This window comes from Lissotriton vulgaris, chromosome 5, assembly GCF_964263255.1.
Source record: "Lissotriton vulgaris chromosome 5, aLisVul1.2, whole genome shotgun sequence".
NCBI classification, from domain to species: domain Eukaryota; kingdom Metazoa; phylum Chordata; class Amphibia; order Caudata; family Salamandridae; genus Lissotriton; species Lissotriton vulgaris.
The window spans coordinates 1,796,740,705-1,796,768,336 of NC_141693.1; the positions used below are offsets into that span (position 1 = coordinate 1,796,740,705).

Sequence of the window (27,632 nt, forward strand, 5' to 3'; positions counted from 1 at the left end):
CTGCAACGGATTCGGAAGGACTCTGTGGTTCCCGAACCAGAGGATGTGGTGTCGAAGCCCACACTGAAGCCGACAAAGGCGCAAACGCCTATCCGCTTCACCCTGCTGCCGAAGTCGACGCCAAAGGCTTTCGCTCTGAGGCATGGGGCAGGCGTGCCCTCGAAGGAGGTGTCGACGCCCAAAGCGTCGTTGGTGGTGTCGAAGCCTCGGCTCCAGCCACTTGCAGAGGAAGAGCGTCGAGAGGTCATCATCGACGCCAATACCGGGAAACTGTCCCTCCTCAAAAGGAAAATCACCACGGAGCCGGTGCTGGAACATTTTCGTATTCCTCTCAAAAACAAGAAGGACTCTGCGGGTACTTCGGCCCCTATAGCGCCGGCATCTCCAAAAGACCTAGAACGTTCACCAACGCGCTCCAACGCGGGGGATGGTGACGAAGAGGAGGTAGAGTACAACTATCCGGCGTACTCGGATCCGGAGGAGGAACATGAACCTTGGTCTGCCGGAGGCGACCCAGAGGACCCGCAGTCGGGTCAGGAACCGCAGCTCTTTGCGGCAAAAACCTCACCGACGGAGGACTCTGCAGCCTTCAACGCTTTGATCGAGAGAGCTGCAGCTAACCATGATGTCGAGCTACATTCAGACCCTGTGATGTGGATTTTTTGTTTGACACTTTCTCAGTGGCTGAAAAGTCAGTCAAGACATTGCCAATGCTCAAGGGAGTGCTAAAGCACGCGTAGGAGGTCTTCAAGGAGCCCACTCGGGCACGTGTCATCAATCCACGCATTGACAAGAAATATAAGGCAGCACCCTCGGATCCAACATACATCAAGGGACACTTGCCACTGGACTCTTTGGTTGTATCCAACGCACGCAAGAGGGCGAATTCACAGACCACTGGTGACGCTCCTCCCCCAGACAAAGAGTCAAAAATATTTGAGGCCTCAGGGAAACGGATTGCTGCACAGGCAGCTAATATTTGGCGCATCTCAAACACGCAGGCCCTACTTGCACGCTACGATAGGGCTCATTACGACACCCTAGAGACACTGCTGCAGCACTTGCCTGACCAGTACAAGGAGGCAGGGGAAATGTTAATTCAGGAGGGAAAGCTCATCACAAACGCTTCCATCAAATGTGCGCTGGATGTGGCTGATACAGCCTCCAGGGCGATCAACACTAGTGTGTTGCTAAGAAGACATGCATGGCTTAGGATATCAGGTTTTAAACCGGATATACAGACAACCATCCTGAACCAAACAGTTAATCCTGACCACTTGTTTGGCCCCGAGGTGGATGCGACGCTTGAAAAAATGAAAAAAGACAGACACTGCTAAGTCTATGGGGGCCCTCCAGTCTCAGCAGTTTCGGGGTGGTTCCTTTCGCCGCTCCAATACCAGAGGCACCTCAAGGGGTCAGGCATCGCAATCCACACAGTACTATAAGAGCAATACCCAAACCTCATACACCAACAAGGGTAGAGGTGGCTACAGAGGCAACAACATCAAGGGCAGGGGACGTGGAAACAACAGCTCCAGGTCCACCACCGCCAACAAGCAGTGACGTCTTGTCACTGCCCCCCGACCACACAACACCGGTCGGGGGGAGACTACAGCAGTTCCTGCCCGTGTGGAAATCCATCACCACGGACAGGTGGGTCAAATCTCTTATCCACTACGGTTACTGTCTGGAACTTACTTCCACTCCACCAAACATACCTCCAAGAAACCGTCCTATGTCCGGCGAGCACTTGCACTTGTTGCAGCAGGAAGTTCAAGTCATGCTGCAAAAAGGGGCAATAGAGCTCGTTCCACTACAAGAAAGGGGAACAGGAGTTTACTCTCTGTACTTTCTGATCCCCAAGAAGGACGGATCCCTCAGGCCCATCCTGGACCTCAGGCCCCTCAACTGGTATATTCTCTTGGAGCACTTCCATATGCTCACGTTGCAGCAGGTGCTCCCTCTGCTTCAACAGGGGGACTTCCTGGCTACGTTGGATCTAAAGGATGCATACTTTCATATCCCCCTGCATCCTTCCCACAGGAAGTATCTCAGATTCACGATTCAAGACCAGCACTACCAGTTCAGGGTTCTGCCGTTCGGGGTCACCACAGCGCCAAGAGTCTTTACAAAGTGCCTGGCGACTGTGGCGGCGCATCTACGACGCCAGAACGTCCACGTCTATCCCTATCTGGACGACTGGCTCATTCAGGCAAAAACAGAACAGCAGTGCGCCGACCACGTGTCCCGCACCATTCATCTCCTGCACGATCTGGGATTCTCTCTGAATTACCCGAAATCCCATCTCCAACCCGCCCATATACGGCAGTATCTGGGCGCGACAATAGACACTCTGGCAGCCACTGCGCAGCCAAATTCAGTGAGAATCGCCAGTATCCAGACGCTGATCCAACGATTCAGACCTCAACACTCGCTTCCTGCGAAGGTGTTCATGCAGTTGATAGGCATGATGGCTTCCTGCATCTCCATCGTCCCGCACGCGAGACTACATATGCGTCCGCTTCAGGAGTGCCTAGCACGTCAGTGGACTCAGGCTCATGGGCAACTGACAGACCTAGTGTTGGTGAGCGGTCGGGCATACAGCTCTCTGCATTGGTGGAATCCACAAAACCTTTGCAAGGGCCGACCGTTCCAGGAGCCTGTGCCACAGATCATCCTGACGACGGACGCTTCTCTCCAGGGATGGGGAGCGCATGTACTCCACTACACAGTGCAGGGACTATGGACACTACGTCAAAGGAAGATGCACATCAATGTTTTGGAATTGATGGCAATCTTCATGGCCTTGAAGGCATTCAAAGTACATCTGTGCAACAAGGTCGTGTTGATCCGGACGGACAACATGACGGCCATGTACTACATTCAGAAACAGGGGGGCACACACTCTCCGCAGCTGTCTCATCTGGCTCAGAGCATGTGGAAGTGGGCCATTCAGAGGAACATCTTCCTCATGGCGGAGCATCTCCCGGGCAAGGACAACCAGATGGCGGACCTGCTCAGCAGGCACAGCCATCAAATGCACGAGTGGGAGATACATCCATCAGTACTCCACCCGTACTTCCAAAGGTGGGGTCATCCAGAGATAGACCTGTTCGCCACAAAGGAGAACGCAAAATGCCGAAGCTTCGCCGCCAGGTTCCCACACCCGCAATCGCAGGGCAATGCGTTGTGGATGAACTGGTCAGGCAGATTTGCGTACGCTTTTCCCCCAGCACCTCTGATACCGCTGGTGGCGCGCAAACTCAGGCAGCACTCGATGACTCTCATCCTGGTTGCTCCAACGTGGGCTCACCAACCATGGTAAACCACGTTTCTGGAACTCTCCGTGGTACCGCATCAAAGGCTTCATCTCACTCCCAGCCTTCTGACGCAGAGCCATGGCGACATTCAGCACCCAGATCCGCAACAGCTCAACCTGGCGATCTGGCTCCTGAAGTCCTAGAGTTTGGCTACCTCAATCTTCCCCCCGATTGCATGGACATCATTCGGGAGGCAAGGAAGCCCACTACTAGAGCTTGTTATGCGGCTAAATGGAAGCGGTTTGTCGTTTACTGTGTAAACCACGATATTGACCCGTTAGATGCTTCCATTCAGAACATCATTTGTTACCTGTTCCACCTGTACCAATGTAACTTGGCGTATTCTTCCATACGCATTCACCTGTCTGCAATGGCAGCATACCTCCAGAATAGGCAACACCTATCACTTTTTAAGGTCCCTGCTATTAAGGCTTTTCTGGAAGGACTCAAAAGGGTCATTCCACCACGGACACCACCAGCTCCGGAATGGAACCTCAATGTGGTTCTTACAAGGCTGATGGGTCCTCCCTTTGAGCCACTGCACTCTTGTGAGCTTCAGTTTCTGACTTGGAAGGTGGCTTTCTTAGTAGCAATTACATCGCTACAGAGGGTTAGCGAATTGCAGGCGCTCACCATCCAAGAACCTTTCTTCCAAGTACACGCTAACAGGCTGGTGCTCCGCACTAACCCCAAATTCTTACCCAAGGTTGTATCTCAATTCCATATGAACCAGACAATTGAGTTGCCAGTGTTCTTTCAAAACCCAGAGTCGCTGGCGGAGCGGATGCTCCACACCCTTGACGTTAAAAGAGCCTTAATGTACTACATTGACAGGACCAAAGATTTTCGTAAGACCAAGCAACTTTTCGTTGCATTTGCCTCACACCACAAGGGAAACGCTATCTCCAAAGCTGGGATCGCTAGGTGGATTGTAAAATGCATTCAGATCTGTTACGCTAAGGCCAAGCGCACTCTCACAATTCCACCAAGAGCCCACTCCACCAGAAAGTTGGGGGCCTCTATGGCTTTCTTAGGTAATATTCCCTTAGAAGATATTTGTAGGGCAGCCACATGGTCTACCACACATACTTTCACTAAACATTACTGTGTAGACGTGCATTCCAAACAGCAAGCAGCTGTTGGTCAGGCTGTCCTCAGGACACTTTTTCAGACTGCTGCAGCTGGCACGGGCGGCCGCCAATAATGGGAGGACTGCTATGTATTCTATGCACAGATATGAATTCAGCAGCCCACATGCCTCGAACTGCAAATGCTACTTACCAGTATGCATCTGTTCTTGGCATGTAGGGCTGCTGACATTCATATCGCCCACCCTCCTCCCCGGCGCCTGTAGCAGCTGCAGTCTTCATATATATATATATACATACATATATCTGCTCGCAGCATAGGCATCACTCTCATACTTCACTCCATCTCTGCCAATGGCTAAAAACAATCTGGGGATGGAGGCGATGCCCATGCGCACTGTAGTCCAGGGGAGGAGCCACCTATCTCGTGATACTTCGAAGACTCTTCCAGGACAACAATGTGCAATCATCCGGACCCAACACTAGGCGGCGATCTATGCACAGATATGAATGTCAGCAGCCCTACATGCCAAGAACAGATGCATACTGGTAAGTAGCATTTGCAATAGTGTCAGTAGGGGCAGTCCCATACCATCTGTATAAATGTGGCATTCGGGTTACGGCCGTGTGGGCAGATATCAATCGTTCGGGTACATTCGCACAAAGCCTGCAGGATGGTGATTGTTGTGGTGATGATGGTGGTGATGGTGGTGGTGGTGGTGATGATGGTGATGATGATGATGATGATGATGATGATGGTGGAGGAGATGAGGATGGTGGAGGAGATGAGGATGGTGGAGGAGATGAGGATGGTGGAGGAGATGAGGATGGTGGAGGAGATGAGGATGGTGGAGGAGATGATGGTGATGATGATGATGATGGTGGAGGAGATGAGGATGGTGGAGGAGATGAGGATGGTGGAGGAGATGAGGATGGTGGAGGAGATGAGGATGGTGGAGGAGATGAGGATGGTGGAGGAGATGAGGATGGTGGAGGAGATGAGGAGATGGTGGTGGAGGAGAGGGTGGTGGTGGTGGTGGAGGAGGAGATGGTGGTGGAGGAGATGGTGGTGGTGGTGGTGGAGGAGATGGTGGTGGTGGTGGTGGAGGAGGTGGTGGTGGTGGAGGAGATGGTGGTGGTGGTGGTGGAGGAGATGGTGGTGGTGGTGGTGGAGGAGATGGTGGTGGTGGTGGTGGAGGAGATGATGGTGGTGAAGGAGATGATGGTGGTGAAGGAGATGATGGTGGTGAAGGAGATGATGGTGGTGAAGGAGATGATGGTGGTGGAGGAGATGATGGTGGTGGAGGAGATGATGGTGGTGGAGGAGATGATGGTGATGGAGGAGATGATGGTGGTGGAGGAGATGATGGTGGTGGAGGAGATGATGGTGGTGGAGGAGATGATGGTGGTGGAGGAGATGATGGTGGTGGAGGAGATGATGGTGGTGGAGGAGATGATGGTGGTGGAGGAGATGATGGTGGTGGAGGAGATGATGGTGGTGGAGGAGATGATGGTGGCGGAGGAGGAGATGGTGGTGGTGGAGGAGATGGTGGTGGTGGAGGAGATGATGGTGGTGGAGGAGATGGTGGTGGTGGAGGAGATGGTGGTGGTGGAGGAGATGATGGTGGTGGAGGAGATGATGGTGGCGGAGGAGGAGATGGTGGTGGTGGAGGAGATGGTGGTGGTGGAGGAGATGATGGTGGTGGAGGAGATGGTGGTGGTGGAGGAGATGGTGGTGGTGGAGGAGATGATGGTGGTGGAGGAGATGATGGTGGTGGAGGAGATGATGGTGGTGGAGGAGATGATGGTGGTGGAGGAGATGATGGTGGTGGAGGAGATGATGGTGGTGGAGGAGATGATGGTGGTGGAGGAGATGATGGTGGTGGAGGAGATGATGGTGGTGGAGGAGATGATGGTGGTGGAGGAGATGATGGTGGTGGAGGAGATGATGGTGGTGGAGGAGATGATGGTGGTGGTGGAGGAGATGATGGTGGTGGAGGAGATGATGGTGGTGGAGGAGATGATGGTGGTGGAGGAGATGATGGTGGTGGAGGAGATGATTTTGGTGGAGGAGATGATTTTGGTGGAGGAGATGATTTTGGTGGAGGAGATGATTTTGGTGGAGGAGATGATTTTGGTGGAGGAGATGATGATGGTGGTGGAGGAGATGATGATGGTGGTGGAGGAGATGATGATGGTGGTGGAGGAGATGATGATGGTGGTGGAGGAGATGATGGTGGTGGAGGAGATGATGGTGGTGGAGGAGATGATGGTGGTGGAGGAGATGGTGGTGGTGGTGGAGGAGATGGTGGTGGTGGTGGAGGAGATGATGGTGGTGGAGGAGATGATGATGATGGTGGTGGAGGAGATGATGATGATGGTGGTGGAGGAGATGATGATGATGGTGGTGGAGGAGATGATGGTGGTGGAGGAGATGATGGTGGTGGAGGCGATGGAGCTGACGATGGTGGCGATGGAGCTGACGATGGTGGCGATGGAGCTGACGATGGTGGCGATGGAGCTGACGATGGTGGCGATGGAGCTGACGATGGTGGCGATGGAGCTGACGATGGTGGCGATGGAGCTGACGATGGTGGCGATGGAGCTGATGATGGTGGCGATGGAGCTGACGATGGAGGCGATGGTGGCGATGGAGCGGACGTTGATGGCGATGATGATGATGATGGAGCTGATGGCGATGATGATGATGGAGCTGATGCGATGGAGATGAAGATGATGAAGATAATTTATTATTATAATAATATTTAGCCTAGCGTTTAATGAGATAATCTTTGGAACCTCCAGGCCCTGTACCCATTGCTTATCCGTCAGCGACATTGAGAGGGCTTCGTCCAAAACGTTATAAAATAAATAAATAAGGGCGGCGTTGTATAGCATTGTGATGACTCGTTTGCCTGGGCTGTGTGTAAGTAAGTTTCGAAGTGTTGTGGATACTGTTGGTTTCTCGTGTATCATGCCCCGTGTTTTAAATTGATGATGAGTAAGAGAGGCATACAACAGAAAAGAGCCCGGTGGTATCCCATAATCGTCCATCAGGGCGTCAAACGTGGTAAGTTTCGAATCCGTTAATAGGTCTCCCCATTTGTTAAGCCTACACAGGACCATGGATGGGGGCCCAGTGACGACAGTCAGGTAGCACCCAAAACGGTAATTCAGGGGCATAAGGTTAAAAGGGCTGCATCTTTCGTAGATAACTGTGCCAGCAGGCATGGGCAGTGGACATCTGAACATTATGCAGTCTCTTCGAGAACACAGTCTCTGAGCCAAGCAGCCACTTCTACACTGATTACTGGCGTGTTCCCAAAACCTGGCTCCCTAATTCTGTGATAGTGGCCAGTCAGTCCATCGGCCATTACAGCTGTGCATCTGCATAATATAATTCTTAGTTAGGGGCTCTCAAGCCCCCTTCAGAGAGTAGGTCATAGATTTTGGAGAGGGAAACTCTTGCTCTGTGTTTGCCCCAAATTAGAGATGCCTGCAGTGAGTTGAGCTCGCTAAACATTTTGCGGGTGAGCAGAAAAGGAAGGGCGGCAAAAAAGTAAAGCAGTCTGGGCAACAACAGCATCTTGTAGATTGCTATGCGCCCCATAGGAGAGTGTGGCAGTTACATAAAAATGGCAGGGAGGCTCTTGTGTTGGTTATCACCCTGCCCAGATTTTCATGTATGGTTCGGAGTGATAGACCTGGACTCCTGCGTACTTAAAGGTATCACAGGACCAAGTGAGTGGTGCAGGGGGTAGCGAGCTCCTCTGTTATGGAGTCAGCAGTTGCATAGGGAATAAGATTGATCCCAGTTCACTCACAGCCCGTAAATGCTCCCGAAACTAACCAGTAGTTCTATCAATCCAGACTGCACCGTCCTAGCGCCATGTAGATAAATCAGCGCATCGTCTGTATAAGGCGAGATCATATGCTACTGGTTATATACCAATACACCCCAGTCCACGGCTTTGCCGTAGCGCGCATGCTAGGGTCCCCATAGCCCGAGCAAAAATAATGGGTGACAGGGGGCAAGCCTGTGTGGTGCCCCTGATAAATATGTCTGATACTGAGTTGCCAATCCTAACACGTGCTGTGGGGTGTTGTATAGGAGCGTAATTACGTTTTTTAAGGGGTGTTATTTGAAAAGACTGGCTTGTCAACACTCTCAAATCAGTTGGCTGATATTAGAGCATATCGAGGTCCTGAAGAAGATTTTTCAAAGATTGTGCATTTAACAGGAAAGTGTTTTTCTACCGGGTATGAACCAGTTTTGATCTGAGTGTACTAGAAATTGGGTTACTTCTATTGGTCTGTTGGCCAACTCCCTGCCTAGAATTTAGTAATCTTAATTTAGAAGCACTAGGCAGATAGTAGGAGCTTAGTGGTAGCCTATCTCTTCCTTGCTTGGGAAGCACCACCAGGAGACCTCGGCTAAAGTTATGCTCACCTTGATGTTTCCGGCAACCTCAGTCTGATGACACATCTCAGATAGAAGACAATGAAAATATATTCTGTGACTATAGAGGCCTTAATACATCACCAGACACTACCCTAATTTCTCCCTCTGGCACCTCTACAGAAGAGTCCGCCTCATTTGCCTGCTCATCAGGTGAACAGCTGAAGTAATGAACCTCAGACTACCCTTATTGGAAGTAAAGACAAACGCTGCCAGGGCAAACCTCTCTAAAACCTCTTCCGTTCAAGAAGGTATTGACCGGCAGGTTTTTGAGCACCTATGGAAAGCCAGGACCCTGCCCTCCCATCAACCGCCAAATAGCCATGAAGGGCAAAGACCGGCTCTGGAGGACTGATTTTTCCACTTGCAACACTCAATGCCTGAGAGGCTGGTAGTTCAGTCCTACACCAGCTGGTTGAATCCCAGAGCATATACGACCACCCCACCAAACAGACTCGAAACGCATAGAAGTTTTTGGAAAAAGGCATGTTCTTGTCTGTTAAACTTGCCCTCAGGTCCATAAACTCAAATAGCCTCCTCGGACATTATTGGCATGCATTGTTGGACACTGGGCTTTAATCTTTCCTGCAATTATGGATGACCTATGGGTCAACCTTCAAGAGGTTATTCACAATGGCTAGAATACTGCAAAATACAAAACCAGATCAGGCCTACAAACCACTGACTGACTGACCGAGTAGGGCAGTTGGTGCCAGCATCACAATTTGCCTGCATATGCTTCACAGCATTTCTCGAATGACAATCACTAATAAAAATGCCCATGACAACACACGTCTTTTCTGAAACTAGGCCAAAACTGAGTTAAAGCACTTCAAGCAGAGCAGCAATCCCCCTCCCTAGCCCTGTCACCTCTCACCCAGAAGTTACCCTGCAGGATCAACTCGTTTTGAAAATCCCAAGGGGTTTAGAGCAGGAGAAACGTCAGGCTTTGCTTTAGCAACAAGAAGCTTTCCCAATCCTTTCAAAGCAGTGATGAAGGATCCAGCTAACAACATCCAGGGGCAACGAACTCCCCAATTTCCACGCACTACAGCAAAACCCATTAAGCTTGCCCTCTGCAGCACACCATTTTAGGGTACAAGGCCAGATAAGTTATTACCTCCATGTATGGCAAGGCATCACATCTTACAAGTGGTGCCTAAAATTGTCCAGCATGACTACATCCTATCCTTCCATTCCTCTCCTCCAAACATGCCACCTATACTATAATGGTGTCCGGAGAACCTGTTGTCCATTCTTCGACACAAAGTTCACGTTCTCCTAGAGAAGGGAGCTATAGAGATGGTGCCAGTACCAGAAGTTGATACTGGTTGCTTCTCCTCTTACTTTCTAGTGCCAAAGGAGGACAGAGGATGGGTGTACTCAGCCTACTTTCCCTAGCAGATCACAAATGGCGACTACACTCAACATTTCGCCTGCACTACTTGCACCTCAATGCTTGCAGATTGAGCAACGACAGTCAATGGCTTTCAGTCTCCCTCCCAAAGCGGTGAATGTGATTTTGGCAGCTAGGCGTCCCTCTAAGAGAATCTATGCGGGATGCTGACAGAAGTTTTTTTTGTCTGGTCCCTGCATATCCTACCCTTACAGGCCCAATTGTCGGATGTTCTCCTTTTCTACCGGTCTCTAGCCCAGCAAGGCCTTGTTAAGTCAACAGTTGTAGGTTTTTTGTTGGCCTCATCAGCTTTTATAAGATTGCCTCTCTGTTTAAATCACCTGTTGCATTATTTGAGAAGGCTGATCCGTATGTTCGTCCCAAAACCGCTTTGTGATAAGACCTCGGTGACACTCGCATTCTTGATGTGCACTCCAATTGAGCCCAGTGTACAGTTGTCCTCTAAAGTTGCTCACATTTAAAACTGTGTTCCTCCTTGAGTTCCCGTCTGCTTGTCTTCTGAATGAGACTTTCTCTCCACTACTTCCTCTAGTACCAAGGACCAAGGCAGCCTTCCTCCCAAAAGTTGTAATGTTTTTCCACATTGGGAAGTGTATCACCCTGCTTGTCATTCTTTGGTCCTCTTCATCCATCAATGGTGGAAGAAAGGCTCCTATGCTTTGACCCGGAGAGAGCTTATTATTATTTTCTTATTTCTTTTACATATTTTTATTGGCATTTGTATTTGAAGACATTTGTATACATAAACAACTCAATTATTTACTTTATATTTCTTAATCATCACTAAGGCATTTCCACATATATTCTAGCCTGGTAACACATTTTAATATTTACTATCGTTGTTCTGGGTTTACCTTCACCCTCCCTCTGCAGACCCGGGCTCAGTAATGCCCTCATCAATTCCAACTATTTATTATAAAACATACCAATTAACAAAACTTTGTCCAGAGGGGGGTCGTGGAGCATACAAATCTGGGGGTGCGCTTTTGCACATTAGTTGCTTTAAACGCCATATTGTGCATGTCTCCCAGGGTGGGTCTTCCTTCTCTTTCTAATCCCCATCTGGGCGCATAGCTGCTTCTCTACCAAGGTTTGTATTTTCCTTTAGTGTTTATCTGTGCACGTCAGTCCCTGCCGAAAGTTTGTCGTCTATTATGATAAAACTTGGGTCACCCACTATCACTTCCAGTCTCCTCTCCTGTATCCTGGTCTTGTTCTGGATTCTCCAGACCAGCCAACAGTGTCAAAGGCCTTCTCTAAATTGACCGAAAGCACAGCAGCCAAGGGCAGAGATTTTGTCTCTTCATGGAGAAGAACAGAGAACAGCCTGCATAAGTTATAGGAGGTATTCCGGGAGGGAATTAAATCGTTTTTGTCTGAGTGTATGATGGAGTGCATATGCAGGAGCAATCTGAGTGCTAGTATTTTGCTAAGAATCTTGAAATCTAAATTAAGCATAGCCGTGGTCTATTCTCTATGACTGGAGCACTGTTCTCTTTGGTTTTGGAGAGGGGGATCACCAATGCGCTCTGAGTGGATTCAGGAAGACCTTAGAGGTGCAGGGATTCCGCGTATGGTCAAGCAGCTCCTTGTGGAGTTTTCTGGAGCAAAGAAGGGAAGAGCAGTGTCGGTCTTGGACATCTTCCAGTCTACTACGTGGGCATCAGTTCATACATTTATGAAGCATTGTTGTCTGAATCGCCGGGTCCAGAAGGAAGGGCACTTTTAACGTTCAGTCCTGCAGGATTTCCTGGTCTGAGCCATTCCACAGACATACCACCTGGGGAGGGATTGCTTTGGTTTCTATTCACTTGGTGAGGAATCTGTGGTTAGAAGTATCCAGCAGAAAACAAACTTACCCTAGGTAACGCTCTTTCTCTTGGATACTTTATCTAACCATAGTTTGCTCATTGACATACCCTCGTTCTGTGGTATGAATTCCTTTGATCCTTGTTAAAAAAGATTCCAATTAGAGATCTTCACACTGTCACAATCTGATTACTAAGGCTGTCTGACAGTGCAGACACATATCTGAAAGAACCCGACATCACCAGGTGGTATATTGTGGCCTGATGTCACTTTCAAGGCGGGACAGACCTGACAGAACTGCACAACGCACCCACAGGTGAGAGGGAATTGCTTTAAAAAATACCCAGTCTGGCACATGGGGATATTCACAAGATGAGAAATCTGCAGAGTATCCACCCGAAAGAGCATTGACAAAGGTAAGTTACTTGTTCATCCACCATCATGTTGGTAGTAACAATTTACTGGTTGACTCCAGGACTCCACATACTCTAACCCTGAAGATGCATTTATTTTGTTCAGATGATTCACCTGTAACCCAGCTCGCTGAAGTGGCTGGCATCCCAGCGCTCAGCAAAACTGCATTCTTCAATGATTGCCGAAGCCATGAAAGTTAGCTTGTGGAATGGATTGATAGAGAATATAATTGAGAGTTCGAGGCAGGTGGGCTGCTGAATTCATATCTGTGCATAGATCGCTGCCTAGTGTTGGGTCTGGATGATTGCACATTGTTGTCCTGGAAGAGTCTTCGAAGTATCACGAGATAGGTGGCTCCTCCCCTGGACTACAGTGCGCATGGGCATCGACTCCATCCTCAGATTGTTTTTTTCCGCCATTGGGTTCGGATGTCTTTAATTCCCTGTTGTCGGAATTGATAGAAAAACTTTCTTGAGACCAAAAGGTCTTTAGTCTATACGTCGGTATTGTCTTGCGTTCGGCTTTACTTCTTCTAGCTCGTCTCCGACGGTTTCTGTACTTCTGCGTGCTCTCAGCGCGGAAGGCCTAGTCGACGCTCCTGACTTATCGACCATCCATCATGGACCGAAGTCCATTCAAGAGATGTCCGGTCTGTAACTCGAAGTACCCCCACATCGACGTCCACTCGGTGTGCAACAAGTGTCTGTCGCCAGACCACGATGAGGCCAAGTGTATGGCCTGTTCACGCTTCAGGTCCAAGAAGACACTTAAGCTCCGGCGAGCTGCGCGCCTGGAGGCCCAGCAATCTGCTCCGGCGCCTACGGACGTTTTCGATGCTGGGGATGTCGATGAAGAATATATCCAGGACGTTTCGGAATCAAACCCCGCGTCGGATGTCGAAGAAGACTACGGCGCTGATGCTGAGGTGTTCGAAAGCGAAGAAGTCGTCGAGGAGGTAGGAGACGACGACGGTGCCCTCGGGGCCATGGAGGATAGCTCGGACGAGGAGCTTCCTCAAACTGACTCTAATGCCGTGCCTATTTATAAGGCCCAGGTCGAGGGATCGCCTTCGGGCCTTACCCAAGACCTCGATATGGGTTCCAAGGCCCCGCCTTCGGGCCCGGCCACGGACATTGTTACCGAGCCACTCCCTGGCAAAACGAAAGCGAAAGTGAAACCTACGGTCTCGACGCCAGATACTGCGCAGGTGCAAGTATCGAAACCGAAAGTGCGCATCGCTTTGGTCGGATCAAACTTCTGAGGCTTCGGCGCCGAAGAAGCCGAAGATGACTGTCGAGCCGAAAGGCCAAGTCAAGGGCGGTGAGACGAAGTCTGCCGCGCCGAAGACTAAAGTGAAGGTGGTCGATACTGGCGCGTCGGCGCCGAGGACGGTCGACGCCGGCAAGGGCCTTGTCGACCCGAAGAAGGCTGTCATCGAACCGAAGAAATCTCTCGGTGACCCGAAGGTCCTCTCTGACCCGCGTCCGCACGACAAGGCCAAGGCCGATGCGCCTCGTGAGACGACGACGAAAGTGGCCTCAAAGGACTCGACTCAGAAAGTGGCCTCGAAGGACTCCGCTGAACCGGCGCGTCCATCCGCCGCGTTCACCAAAAAGGTGACGGACTACCTGCAGCGCATCAGGGACGGCACCGAGGCGGTCGAACCGAAGGACCCTCCGCCTGCGAAGCCTGTGGAGAAACCAGTTAAGGCGTCCACGCCTATCCTCTTTACGTTGCCGCCTAAGACGGCGCCGAAGGCTTTCGCTCCTAAGGCAGTGGCCGGCGTGCCCGAAAAGGTCTCCTCGGCGCCGAAGGTGTCGTCGGTGGTCCACGGCCCGCGACCTCGACAACCTTCGGAGGAAGAGCGTCAGGAACACTTCATAGACGCCGAAACGGGCAGGCTTTCCCTCCTGAAGCGGAAAATCACCCCAGAACCCCAACTGGAGTCTTACAAGATCCCTCTCAAGAAGGACTCTGCTTGCTCTCCGGTCTTGGTGGAACCCCTTTCACCACAAACTCATGATGTCGCCCACTTACTCCGATGTGGACGCTGGTGACGGTGATGAGAAGGATGAATACAGTTATCCAGTCTATACAGACCCTGAGGATACAAATGAGCCCTGGGCAGCTGGTGGTGACCCTGGGGATCCTCATTCAGGACAAGACCCTCAACTCTTTTCTGATAAGACTTCACCTACCGAAGACTCTACTGCTTTCAATGCCCTCATTGAACGGGCTGCTAACAATCACAATGTCCAGCTGCATGCTGACCCTGTGGATGTGGATTTCCTCTTTGACACGTTTTCAGTATCAGAAAAGACTGTAAAAACTCTGCCTATGCTAAAAGGTGTTTTAAAGCATGCTGCTGAGATCTTTAAAGAACCTACCAGGGCGAGGGTAATAAACCCCAGAATTGACAAAAAATACAAGTCAGCGCCTACTGATCCTACCTACATTAAAGGACAGTTGCCTCTGGACTCCCTTGTCTCGAATGCCCGGAAGAGGGCCAATTCTCAGACTCATTTGATGCTCCTCCCCCAGACAAAGAATCCAAGGTCTTAGAGGCTTCGGGGAAGAGGGTAGCAGCACAGGCAGCCAACATATGGCGCATCTCTAACACACAGGCGCTTCTAGCGCGCTATGACAGGGCGCACTACAATACACTAGAGACCCTGTTGCAACATCTGCCTGATCAATACAAAGAAGGGGCTGAGGTGCTGATTCAAGAGGGGAAGCTAATCTCCAACGCTTCCATTAAGTGCGCTCTGGACGCAGCCGATACCGCTGCCAGAGCTATAAACACCAGTGTTATGCTTCGGAGACATGCCTGGCTGAGAATCTCTGGTTGAGGATGGTGGTTTGGATTTCTGGCTTAAATCCAAACGGTTAACCCAGATCACCTGTTTGGCCCAGAAGTTGACACCACCCTAGAGAAAATAAAAAAGGACACTGACACTGCTAAATCCATGGGTGCCTTACAGTCCCAGCAGTTTCCGGGTGGGTCCTTTCGTCGCTCCTGCACTAGAGGCGTCTCAAGGGGTCAGCTTTCACAGTCCACGCAATACTACAAGGGCAACACCCAGACTACTTATGCCAACACGAGTCGCGGTGGATATCGTGGCAACAGCGCCAAGGGCAGAGGACGTGGCAACAGCTCTAGGTCCTCTACCACCAGCAAACAGTGACGCTTTGTCACTGCCCCCCGACCACACAACACCGGTCAGGGGGAGACTCCAGCATTTCCTGCCCGTCTGGAAGTCCATCACCACGGACAGGTGGGTCAGAAAACTTATCCAATACGGTTATTGTCTGGAGTTAACATCCACTCCACCCAACATGCCCCCAAGGCACCGTCCTATGTCGGACGAGCACTTGCACTTATTGCAGCAGGAGGTCACCGTCATGCTGCAAAAAGGGGCAATAGAGCTCGTGCCTATGCAAGAAAGAGGCACAGGGCTATACTCCCTGTACTTCTTAATTCCAAAGAAGGACGGGTCCCTCAGGCCCATCCTGGACCTCAGGCCACTCAACTACTACATCCTGTCGGAGCACTTCCATATGCTGACCCTGGAGCAAGTGCTCCCATTGCTCAGGCAGGGGGATTTTCTCGCAACTTTAGACTTAAAGGATGCGTACTTTCACATTCCACTGCACCCTTCACACAGGAAATACCTCTGGTTCACCATCCAAAACCAGCACTACCAGTTCAAGGTTTTGCCTTTTGGTGTCACCACGGCACCCAGGGTGTTCCCAAAGTGCCTGGCGACAGTGGCGGCGCATCTCAGGAGACGGAACATCCACGTCTACCCCTATCTGGACGACTGGCTCATCCAAGCGAAGTCAGCCCAGCAGTGTGCCGCCCACATGTCCCACACCATTCACCTCCTGCACGATCTGGGATTCTCACTGAATTACCCAAAATCCCACCTCCAGCCCGCCCACGTACTGATGTATCTGGGTGCGACCATAAACACTCTAGCGGGCACAGCAGAGCCGAATTCAGTGAGTCAGCAGCATTCAATCGCTGATACAAAAATTCAGACCTCAACACTCGCTTCCAGCAAGAGTGTTCATGCAGTTGACAGGCATGATGGCCTCCTGCATTTCCATAGTCCCGCACGCGAGGCTACATATGCGTCCGCTTCAGGAGTGCTTAGCACGTCAGTGGACTCAGGCTCACGGGCAGTTGAAAGACCTAGTGTTGGTGAGCAGTCGGGCATACAACTCTCTGCATTGGTGGAATCCACAAAACCTTTGCAAGGGCCGACCGTTCCAAGAGCCTGTGCCACAGATCATCCTGACGACGGACGCTTCTCTCCAGGGATGGGGAGCTCATGTACTCCATTACACTGTGCAGGGACTATGGACGCAACAGAGGAAGATGCACATCAATGTTCTAGAACTGATGGCGATCTTCATGGCACTAAAAGCCTTCAAAGTAAATCTGTGCAACAATGTCGTGTTGATCCGGACGGACAACATGACAGCTATGTACTACATTCAGAAGCAGGGAGGAACACACTCTCCGCAGCTGTCTCATCTGGCTCAGAGCAGGTGGAAGTGGGCCATTCAGAGGAATATCTTCCCGGGCAAGGACAATCAGATGGCGGACCTGCTCAGCAGGCACAGCCACCAAATGCACGAGTGGGAGATACATCCATCAGTACTCCAACCGTACTTCCAAAGGTGGGGTCATCCAGAGATCAACCTCTTCGCCACAAGGGAGAACGCAAAATGCCAAAGCTTCGCCGCCAGGTTCCTACACCCACAGTCGCAGGGCAATGCGATATGGATGAACTGGTCAGGCAAATTTGCGTACGCTTTTCCCCCAGCACCCTTGATACCGCTGGTGGCACGCAAGCTCAGGCAGCACTCGATGACTCTCATCCTGGTTGCTCCAACGTGGGCTCGCCAACCATGGTACACCACGTTTCTGGAACTATCCGTGGTACCGCATCAGAGGCTACGTCTCACACCCAGCCTTCTGACGCAGAGCCATGGCGACATTCAGCATCCAGATCCGCAACAGCTCAACCTGGCGATCTGGCTCCTGAAGTCCTAGAGTTTGGCTACCTGCACTTGCCTTCCGACTGTATGGACATCATTCGGGAGGCGAGGAAGCCCACTACCAGAGCATGCTATGCGGCAAAATGGAAGCGGTTTGTCATTTATTGTGCAGACCACAACATTAACCCGCTAGATGCTTCTATTCAGAATATCATCTGTTACCTTTTCCATCTGTACAAATGTAATCTGGCCTATACTTCCATTCGCATACATCTATCTGCGATGGCCGCTTATCTCCAAAATAGGCAGCACCTCTCCCTCTTCAGGGTGCCTGCCATTAAGGCTTTTCTGGAGGGACTCAAACGAGTCATTCCTCCGCGGACTCCACCAGCTCCGGAGTGGAACCTCAATGTGGTCCTCACCCGGCTGATGGGTCCTCCCTTTGAACCACTGCACTCCTGTGAGATTCAGTTCTTAACGTGGAAAGTGGCTTTCCTCATAGCCATTACATCGCTACGGAGAGTTAGTGAATTACAAGCCCTAACTATCCAAGAGCCATTTATTCAAATTCATTCTAACGGGGTAGTGCTTCGCACTAACCCTAAATTCCTTCCTAAAGTTGTGTCTCAATTCCATATCAACCAGACTATTGAATTGCCTGTTTTCTTCCAAAATCCTGAGTCATTGGCGGAGAGAATGCTTCACACCCTTGACGTCAAGAGGGCCCTGATGTATTACATCGATAGGACCAAGGATTTTAGGAAAACTAAACAACTCTTTGTCGCCTTTGCACCGCACCACAAAGGTAACCCTATTTCCAAGGCTGGTATTGCTAGGTGGATCGTTAAATGTATCCAGATCTGCTATCTGAAAGCAAAACGTACTCACCATTCCACCAAGGGCCCACTCCACCAGAAAGTTGGGGGCCTCTATGGCATTCCTTGGAAACATTCCTTTGGAAGACATATGTAGAGCAGCTACATGGTCTACCACACACACATTTACAAAGCATTATTGTGTTGATGTTCATTCCAAACAGCAGGCAGCTGTAGGGCAGGCTGTTCTCAAAACACTTTTCCAAAATGCTGCAGCTGGCACGGGCTGCCGCCGCTAATGGAGGGACTGGTATGTATTCTATGCACAGATATGAATTCAGCAGCCCACATGCCTCGAACCGAATATGCTACTTACCAGTATGCATCTGTTCTTGGCATGTAGGGCTGCTGAGATTCATAACGCCCTCCTCCCTGGCGCCTGTAGCAGCTGCAGAATTCACATATACTTCTAGCATGGTCATCATTCACTGAGTTTCACTCCATCTTGGCCACAATGGCTAAAAACAATCTGAGGATGGAGTCGATGCCCATGCGCACTGTGGTCCAGGGGAGGAGCCACCTATCTCGTGATACTTCGAAGACTCTTCCAGGACAACAATGTGCAATCATCCGGACCCAACACTAGGCAGCGATCTATGCACAGATATGAATGTCAGCAGCCCTTCATGCCAAGAACAGATGCATACTGGTAAGTAGCATATTCGATTTGCATTGTTGTACTGGCCCTGCCATTTCAGAAGTCTGCATTTTGTTGGTTGGAAATTACCCCTAACGTGCTATGTTTGTGCAGTAGAGGGACTCTGTCCTTTTGGTGCAGGTATCTGGTTATAAAGGGGCTGTTTTAGTATAACCTGGCAATCTATGCAGTGTATGTTTGGTTATTTGCCATAGTGACAATCGTGAAGAAAAAACAAAGGAAATGATGGACGGAGCGTTGACGATACAAGCACTCACCCCCAGTCAACTGATCTGGGTTAAATCCATTCACGTTCTGTAGTAGGGGGATCTCTGTGTATAGTCATAATCTAGTGAATAGTCCCGCCCATGTGTGTGGACTCCGGCAATCAAAAATAATCTCTTAAGTTGTCAAAATAATGCAGAAACTGCAAAGACACTTAAGAGAAAATTTAAAGACAAATAATGCAGCCTATATCCACAGGCTACACTGTCCAGTACTTCAACTAGAAATTCCACCAAAAAACACCACACACAACACAGCCTGCCAGTTTCTACCATAGAGAAACTTGCCTCCCCCAGTCAAAGACTCTGGAATGATAGAGAGGAAGGTAGGGACAGACAAGCCCCATAGGCTGCCATTATGTGGCTTAAATAGGATACTGTGCCTTTAAGAGAACTTTCCAGAACTTATCCCAGTATCCCAGAATGCATAGCAGGTCCCTCTACTTTCAGTTCTTTTTTCCGGCTCCTGCTTACAGGACCCTGGCATTGAGCTCTCCCTTGTTTCAAGGGTTTATTGGATATTTTGGCACTTTTGAGTTCTAAAAGTGTTGCAGTTTATGTTCTTGGTGTTCTCTTTCTCTTTTTTGTGCTGTTTTAGGCGTTTTAGGGCTCTAAAATGCCTGGCCTTTTTGATAAGTGCCCAGCATGTGGGAGGAAGAAGGCCAAGAGTGATCCCCATGATGTCTGCATCGTGTGCCTCCCTGAAGATCATGTCCCTGAGGATGGTGTCATCTGCCAGCAGTTTACTGCTAGGACTCTGAGGGACAGACTGAAGATCAGGCTTTCTGGCCTTGAGGAGAGGCGTCTGCAGGCTGCAGGTGGGTCTGGGCAGGCTGGGAAGGTTTCCTCTGCCTCTTCTGAGGCCTCTGGGGGGCTCCCCAGGGGCAGGAAGTCCAGCAAACGGTCCCGGTCTCCATCGACGTCGATTGCTTCGACGACGTCGAGAGGGATGACGGCGGTGTGCTCCCCTTCTCCCCGGGGCTCTGGGTCGACACGGCGTGACGGCTCAACGTCGAAGATCATGGAGAAGTCGCCGTCGACGTCATCGTCTTCGTCGACGTCGAGGTCTTCCTACCGACGCCGAAGGCGAAGTGACCAGCATCGACGCTCGCCGTCGCGGCGACACCGCCGATCGCCGTCGAGGCGACACCGTCGATCGTCGTCGAAGCACCGGTCGACGTCGAGGAGGCGGCGTACGACGTCGCGGAAGAAGAGGTCGACGCCGAAGAAAAGAGGGTCGACGCCGAGGAGACTGCGATCGACGCCGGAGTCGAGGAAGCGTCGTTCGACGCCAGAAAAGCGACGCTCTGCGTCGCGCAGAAGGCGGTCAGCGTCTAGGAGTCGGTCAGCCTCTCCAAAACGGCGCAAGAGGGATTCTAGTCCCAGAAGTCACGCTGCTTCAAGTGGAGGACGCAAGAGGAAGCGGTCACCTGCTGATGGGGCTGGCTCTCCGCACCCTTCGCCTAAGGGGTCACCGGGCTCGGTGTACTCGGAGGTGTACACACCATCTCGGCCTTGGACTCCTACTCCTCCTCCTGTTCCTAAGGAGGACCCTCCACCCAAACCTCCACTCCCTTTAGGAGACCCTCCACCACCTCCGGTCCCTCCGCATGGGCCCACCCCGCAGCCGAAGGTTCCTCCGCCGAGGTCCACTTCCCTGCCGTCTCTGCCTGTTCCTCCGAAGGGGACCCCAAAACCGAAACCCCGTGAGGAGCCAAGGAAGACCCCTCCACGAAAACCGATGGAGCGGCCACGGGCGGGCAGGTCTCGCTCTCGCTCTGGGAGAAGGGAGAGATCGCGACGCAGATCATCCACGAGGTCGAGACGCCGCCATAGGAGGCGAGAATCTCGCACGCACACAAGGTCCTCTGGGACCAGGGACTATTCTCCTACCCTATCGGGGTCACCGGACACGAGAGTGTCCCCGATAGATGACCTGGTGGCGTTCCATGACGTCCTTTTAAGGGGCGCGGCGAAGTTGGGCATATCCCTGACGGTGCCTACTCCGAAGGCGTCAGTCATTTTTGAGACTTTACATCAAAAACACCTGTCTCGTCCCCTCCTGCCTCTGGTGCCGGGCCTGGAGGAACCGGCTATGGCCCTGTTTCTCACCCCTGCGGTGACGAGGGTGGCTCCATCAAGGTTGCTGAAGAAGTACCGGGCTCCCGATTCGGATCCGGCCTTTCTGAGAACGGAACCCCCACCTGACTCTGTCATTGTGACGGCGGCCCGCAAGCAGCATGCCACCACTCCGTCCTCCACGGTTCCCCCGGATAAGGAGTCCAGGTTGATGGATTCGGCGGGGAGGAAAGTCTGTGGAACTTCTGCTACCTCCATGAAAGCTGCGAGTGCCACGGCACTGTTGGGCCGATACGACCGCGCCCTCTGGGACTCCCTCGAGCGATTTGCAGAGCATTTACCTCGGGAAAAGCGTGAGGACTTCATGGAAGTGCTGAGTGAGGGGTTGCTGGTGGCGAATCAGATTATCAGCGCGGCAGCGGACTCTGTTGGCTGCTCACGGATTTTGCCACGGTATCAACCAACGACGCCACACATGGCTCCGGCTTACGTCTCTGAAACCGGACGCACAGCAGAGGGTGGCCAACCTACCGTTCTCCGGTGAGACCCTCTTCGGGAAGCATGCGGACGATGAGATGGCCCGCATGAAGGCGGAGGCCGAGACGCTAACGGCTGTGGGTCTGGAGAAGCCTAAAGAGACCAAGAAGACGTACCGCCCTTTCCAACGGCGGTTCGACGGGCAAGGCCGAGGACGGGGCCAGGCTTCGGGGCAACAGCAACACCAGTTCCGTAAGCCGTTCCAGAAGCGCCAGAAGGGCAGGGGAGGCCAGCAGTCGGCCCCAGCGCCCAAGGGTCAGGCGGGGTCTAGGCCCTAGGAACCTACTTCCCTACTTACCCACTCCGGTAGGGGGAAGCATTCAATTTTTTCTGGCAGAGTGGAGAAAAATTACTCCGGACAAGTGGGTGCTGAATATTGTTTGCACTGGATACAGTCTTCGGTTCACCAGCCCTCCTCCAGCAATTCCTCCGGTCAGCTCGCAGTTTCAACTGCGCGAGCTTCAGGCGGATATCCTGTTGAGGAAAAGGGCGATAGAAGACGTACCTCTGTCTCAGAGAGGAAGAGGACTGTACTCCAGGTTCTTTCTGGTTCGCAAGAAGGACAAGAACGAGTTCAGGCCCATTCTGGACTTGCGACAAGCCAACAAATGGATTCGCAGGGAAAAGTTTTGCATGCTGTCGTTGCATCAGATTTACCCTCAGTTGCAACAGGGAGACTGGCTTGCGCTATAGACCTACAGGATGCTTACTTCCATGTGCCCATTGCACACAAACACAGGAAGTTCCTGCGGTTCCAAGTCGGCACCAATCACTATCAATACACAGTACTCCCATTCGGACTGAAGTCTGCGCCGAGAACATTCTCGAAATGCATGGCGGTGGTAGCTGCACACCTGAGGAAGAACAAGGTGTTTGTCTACCCGTACTTGGACGATTGGTTGATCAAGGCATCCTCCTTCTCGGAAGCGCGAGCACACTTCCAGAAGACGTGCGTTCTCTTGAACAAGCTGGGGCTGCACATCAACATGGCCAAGTCTGTGCCGACTCCGGTCCAATGCATACAGTACTTTGGAGCCTCCATCAATACGCTGTCCGCAAGCGTGTCTCCTTCGGAAGAGCGACGATTATCACTCCTTCGGAAGGCTCAGGCTCTTATGACAACTCCATCTACAACAGTGAGGACGGTGTCTTCTCTACTGGGATCGATGGCCTCTTGTATCTTCCTGACGCCACACGCACGGCTGCACATGAGACCGCTGCAGGAGTGCTTGGAGGACCAGTGGGATCAGAGGAAAGAATCCTGGGACGACAAGATTCAACTGTCGCTGCATGCTCTTCAGTCTCTGAAGTGGTGGTGTTCGGCGGAGAATCTCCTCAGAGGGGTTCCCTTTCACAAGGACATTCCCACGCAGACTGTTGTGACGGATGCTTCTCTCCTGGGATGGGGAGCGCACTCCGGGACTCTACAGATTCAAGGAACGTGGTCGCCGATGGAGGCCACGTATCCCATCAATTTCCTGGAACTCAGGGCTGTTCACTTGGCACTGAAGGCCTTTCTTCCGTCCTTCCAGACCAACTCTCTGCTTGTACAGACGGACAATACCACCACGATGTATTACCTCAACAAGCAGGGGGGCTCGAGATCACGCACTCTGTCACGGGAGGCGCAGACTATCTGGCACTGGCTCCTAGCCAGAGGACTGACGATAACGGCCACTCATCTACCAGGTGTGCAGAATGTTCAGGCAGACGCCCTGAGCAGGCTGGTGCAGGAAAACCACGAATGGGTCATAAACGACGAAGTACTAGGAGAAGTCTTCGCAAGGTGGGGAACTCCAGACGTAGATTTGTTCGCCACCGCCGAAAACAGCAAGTGCAGAAACTTCGCCTCCAGGTACTTCCAGCAAGGGACGCTGGGGAATGCGTTATGGATCAACTGGACGAACAGCTTTCTGTACGCCTTTCCTCCCATTCCTCCGATTCCGGCGGTTCTCATCAAGTTGGCCCGGTCCAGGGCTCGGATGATACTCATCGCCCCGGAGTGGCCCAGACAGTGGTGGTTCACGGACCTACTTCATCGGTCTCTCCTTCCTCACATTCGGTTGCCGTGCAGGCCGGACCTTCTCACGAAGTTCGGGGGACGGATGTTACACCCCAACCTCTCGTCTTTGAGTTTGGCGGCATGGCTCCTGAGATAGTGCAATATGGCCATCTGAATCTGCCCGATGATTGCATGGACATACTGAAGGAGTCTAAGAGACCTTCCACTCGGACTTCATATGCTTACAAGTGGAAGAGGTTTTGTATCTGGTGCCAGTCTAAGAACCATGATCCTACGACCTGTAAGGAAGATGTCATCCTTCCTTACCTTTTACATTTGGCGCAGTCTGGCCTTAATGTCCATTCCATTAAGGTACATCTTGCTGCATTGACTGCCTACAGGAAATGCCCTTCACAGACTTCCTTTTTCCAGATCCCTGTGATCAAAGATTTTCTGGAAGGTTTGAAGAAAGTATTCCCTCCTGTCAGGCTTCCCTCGCCTTCATGGAAATTGACTGTGGTGCTGTCCAGATTGATGAAGGAGCCTTTTGAACCTATTCATAAGGCTTCGTTGCAGCACCTGTCCTGGAAGGCGGCGTTCCTCATGGCCATTACATCGGCCCGCAGGGTGAGTGAAATTCAGGCGTTGTGTTTTAATGAACCTTATACTGTATTTCATGCTGCTAAGGTTGTTATGCGTACTCACCCTAAATTTCTTCCCAAGGTTATTTCTGATTTTCATGTCAACCAGACTATAACTTTGCCTACGTTTTTTCAGAACCCTTCATCCCCAGCGGAGAGGTCTCTCCATTCCTTGGATGTTAGGAGGGTGTTGAAATTTTATCTGGATAAAACCAAAGATATTCGTAGGTCTGACCAGTTGTTCATCAATTATGGATCGGTCAGGACGGGTCTGGCGACCTCTTAGCAGTCCATCTCTAGGTAGATTGTGTCCTGCATACAATTGTGTTACCAAAAGGCTAATAAGACCTTAGGAGGTAAGCTTAAGGCTCATTCCACCAGGGGCAAAGCTGCCACGACTGCTCTGCTCCGTAACGTGCCGATTGCTGAAATCTGCAAGGCAGCCACTTGGAAGTCGGTTCATACCTTTGCTAAGCATTACTGCCTGGATACTGACGCCAGGGTAGACGCTCAGGTTGGGCAGGCTTCGCTGCGGAATTTGTTCGCACAGTAGTGGCGTTGTGTTTATTCTCCACCGCCGCTTTGGTGTGGGGATGGGCTTGCCATTCTATTCACTAGATTATTACTATACACAGAGATCCCCTACTACAGAAGGAGTAGTTTCTGTCCTGTAACTCCAGTTCTGTAGTAGGGGTATCTCTGTTATAGTCATAAGCGCCCTCCCTCCTCCCCGATGGAGTTATTTCATCATATAAAGAATGCGACAGGTCTGGCGTGCTTCGCCTTCAAAAAGAACTGAAAGTAGAGGGACCTGCTATGCATTCTGGGATACTGGGAGAAGTTCTGGAAAGTTCTCTTAAAGGCACAGTATCCTATTTAAGCCACATAATGGCAGCCTATGGGGCTTGTCTGTCCCTACCTTCCTCTCTATCATTCCAGAGTCTTTGACTGGGGGAGGCAAGTTTCTCTATGGTAGAAACTGGCAGGCTGTGCTGTGTGTGGTGTTTTTTGGTGGAATTTCTAGTTGAAGTACTGGACAGTGTAACCTGTGGATATAGGCTGCATTACTTGTCTTTAAATTCTCTCTTAAGTGTCTTTGCAGTTTCTGCATTATTTTGACAACTTAAGAGATTATTTTTGATTGCCGGGGTCCACGCACATGGGCGGGACTATTCACTAGATTATGACTATAACAGAGATACCCCTACTACAGAACTGGAGTTACAGGACAGAAACTACTCCTTCTTTAGCCCACTCTGCCACCCCAGTTCAGACCTGGCCATATGCAAATCAGTCTGACCCTGTGCCTCATGGGAACAGTCCAGCCCGAACTGCCAAGCCATGCCTTCCCTGGACCGGAAACAAGCTACCGAGGACCGGTTTCTGGCATTTCAGCCGTCTTCAGCCCGGCTTGCTTGAATCCAGTGGCAAAGTGAGCAAGGGACTCACGTCTAAGCATACCCTGCCAACTTACGGCGAACAAAGAAAAACCAAAGGAAATGATGGACGGAGCGTTGACAATACAAGCACTCGCCCCCAGTCAACTGATCTGATCCAGGGAAGACATGGCTTGGCAGTTCGGGCTGGACTGTTCCCATGAGGCACAGGGTCAGACTGATTTGCATATGGCCATGTCTGAACTGGGGTGGCTGAGTGAGCTAAAGAATGGTGATGGATTAAACCCAGATCAGTTGACTGGGGGTGAGTGTTTGATTTGCTCAAACGCTCCGTCCATCATCCCCTTTTGTATCGCTTTGTTCGCCCTAAGTGTGGCAGGGTATGCTCAGAAGTGAGTCCTTGCTCACTTGGCCACTGGATTCAAGATAGCCTGTCTGATGAGAATTATGAATCCGAAACCGGTCCCAGGATGCTTGTTTCCGGTCCAGGGAAGGCATGGCTTGGCAGTTCGGGCTGGACTGTTCCCATAAGGCACAGGGTCAGACTGATTTGCATATGGCCACGTCTGAACTGGGGTGCCTGAGTGAGCTAAAGAATGGTGATGGATTAAACCCAGATCAGTTGACTGGGGGTGAGTGTTAGATTTGCTGAAACGCTCCGTTCATCATCCCCTTTTGTATCGCTTTGTTCGCCCTAAGTGTGGCAGGTTATGCTCAGACGTGAGTCCCTTGCTCACTTGGCCACTGGATTCAAGATAGCCTTATCTGATGAGGATTATGAATCCGAAACCGGTCCCAGGATGCTTGTTTCCGGTCCATGGAAGACATGCCTTGGCAGTTCGGGCTGGACTGTTCCCATAAGGCACAGGGTCAGACTGATTTGCATATGGCCATGTCTGAACTGAGGTGGCTGAGTGAGCTAAAGAATGGTGATGGATTAAGCCCAGATCAGTTGACTGGGGGTGAGTGTTTGATTTGCTCAAACGCTCCGTCCATCATCCCCTTTTTTCATCATAATGACAATAGTAGCACCGTCAAAGCTTGATTATCTTAACTGTTTTCAGAACATAGGGACGTCAGCCCATCCATATCCCAAAACAATTGTCACCTAATCATTGCTTCTGGTTAACTGGGCTGGCACCCTGAAAAGCAACATTGGACAAGAGATGGGATACAGTGGTTTTTTGTGTTCTGTGATCTGCAACATTTTGCAACTTCTGAAAGTAATTAATGATAGAGACGACAGATATATAAATATATCATCCGTCTCTTCTCTCTGTGTTTGTGCAAATTGTCGTCTTGAATATTTTGATGTTCCCTTCTCTAGAATGGCAGATGACTGGATTTTCGAGTTTAATTGTACATACTACGCCTGGGTTTTATCTTTCATGTCTCAATGCTCTTTAAAAACTCACTCTTCCCCCGTTATTCCCCTGTATAGCTACACGGACACAGAGCAGTATGAAGAAGCTGTAAGGGACTATGAAAAGGTTTACCAGTCAGAAAAAACAAAAGGTAAATTATGTGAGCCTTTGCACGTTTGCTTGTATTTTCTCCAAAGGCCACTAGAGTGGAGTAGAGTACAACCTTTAGTAACACATTCCTTTTCTGAGTGACATTGGAGGGCTTCATGTTTAGCTTTTCCCACATGCTACCAGTCAGAAAA

The 27,632-nt window shown here is 50.9% G+C and overlaps 1 protein-coding gene across 1 annotated transcript in view; it reads left to right on the forward strand.

The window, feature by feature from the left end:
• The window catches only part of DNAJC7 (DnaJ heat shock protein family (Hsp40) member C7), a 649,293-nt gene that overhangs the window by 473,390 nt on the left and 148,271 nt on the right, over positions 1 to 27,632 (forward strand). The window contains exon 10 of the mRNA XM_086924152.1: positions 27,408 to 27,481. Coding sequence (XP_086780278.1) covers positions 27,408 to 27,481 — 74 coding nt within the window. The remainder of the gene's footprint in view (positions 1 to 27,407; positions 27,482 to 27,632) is intronic.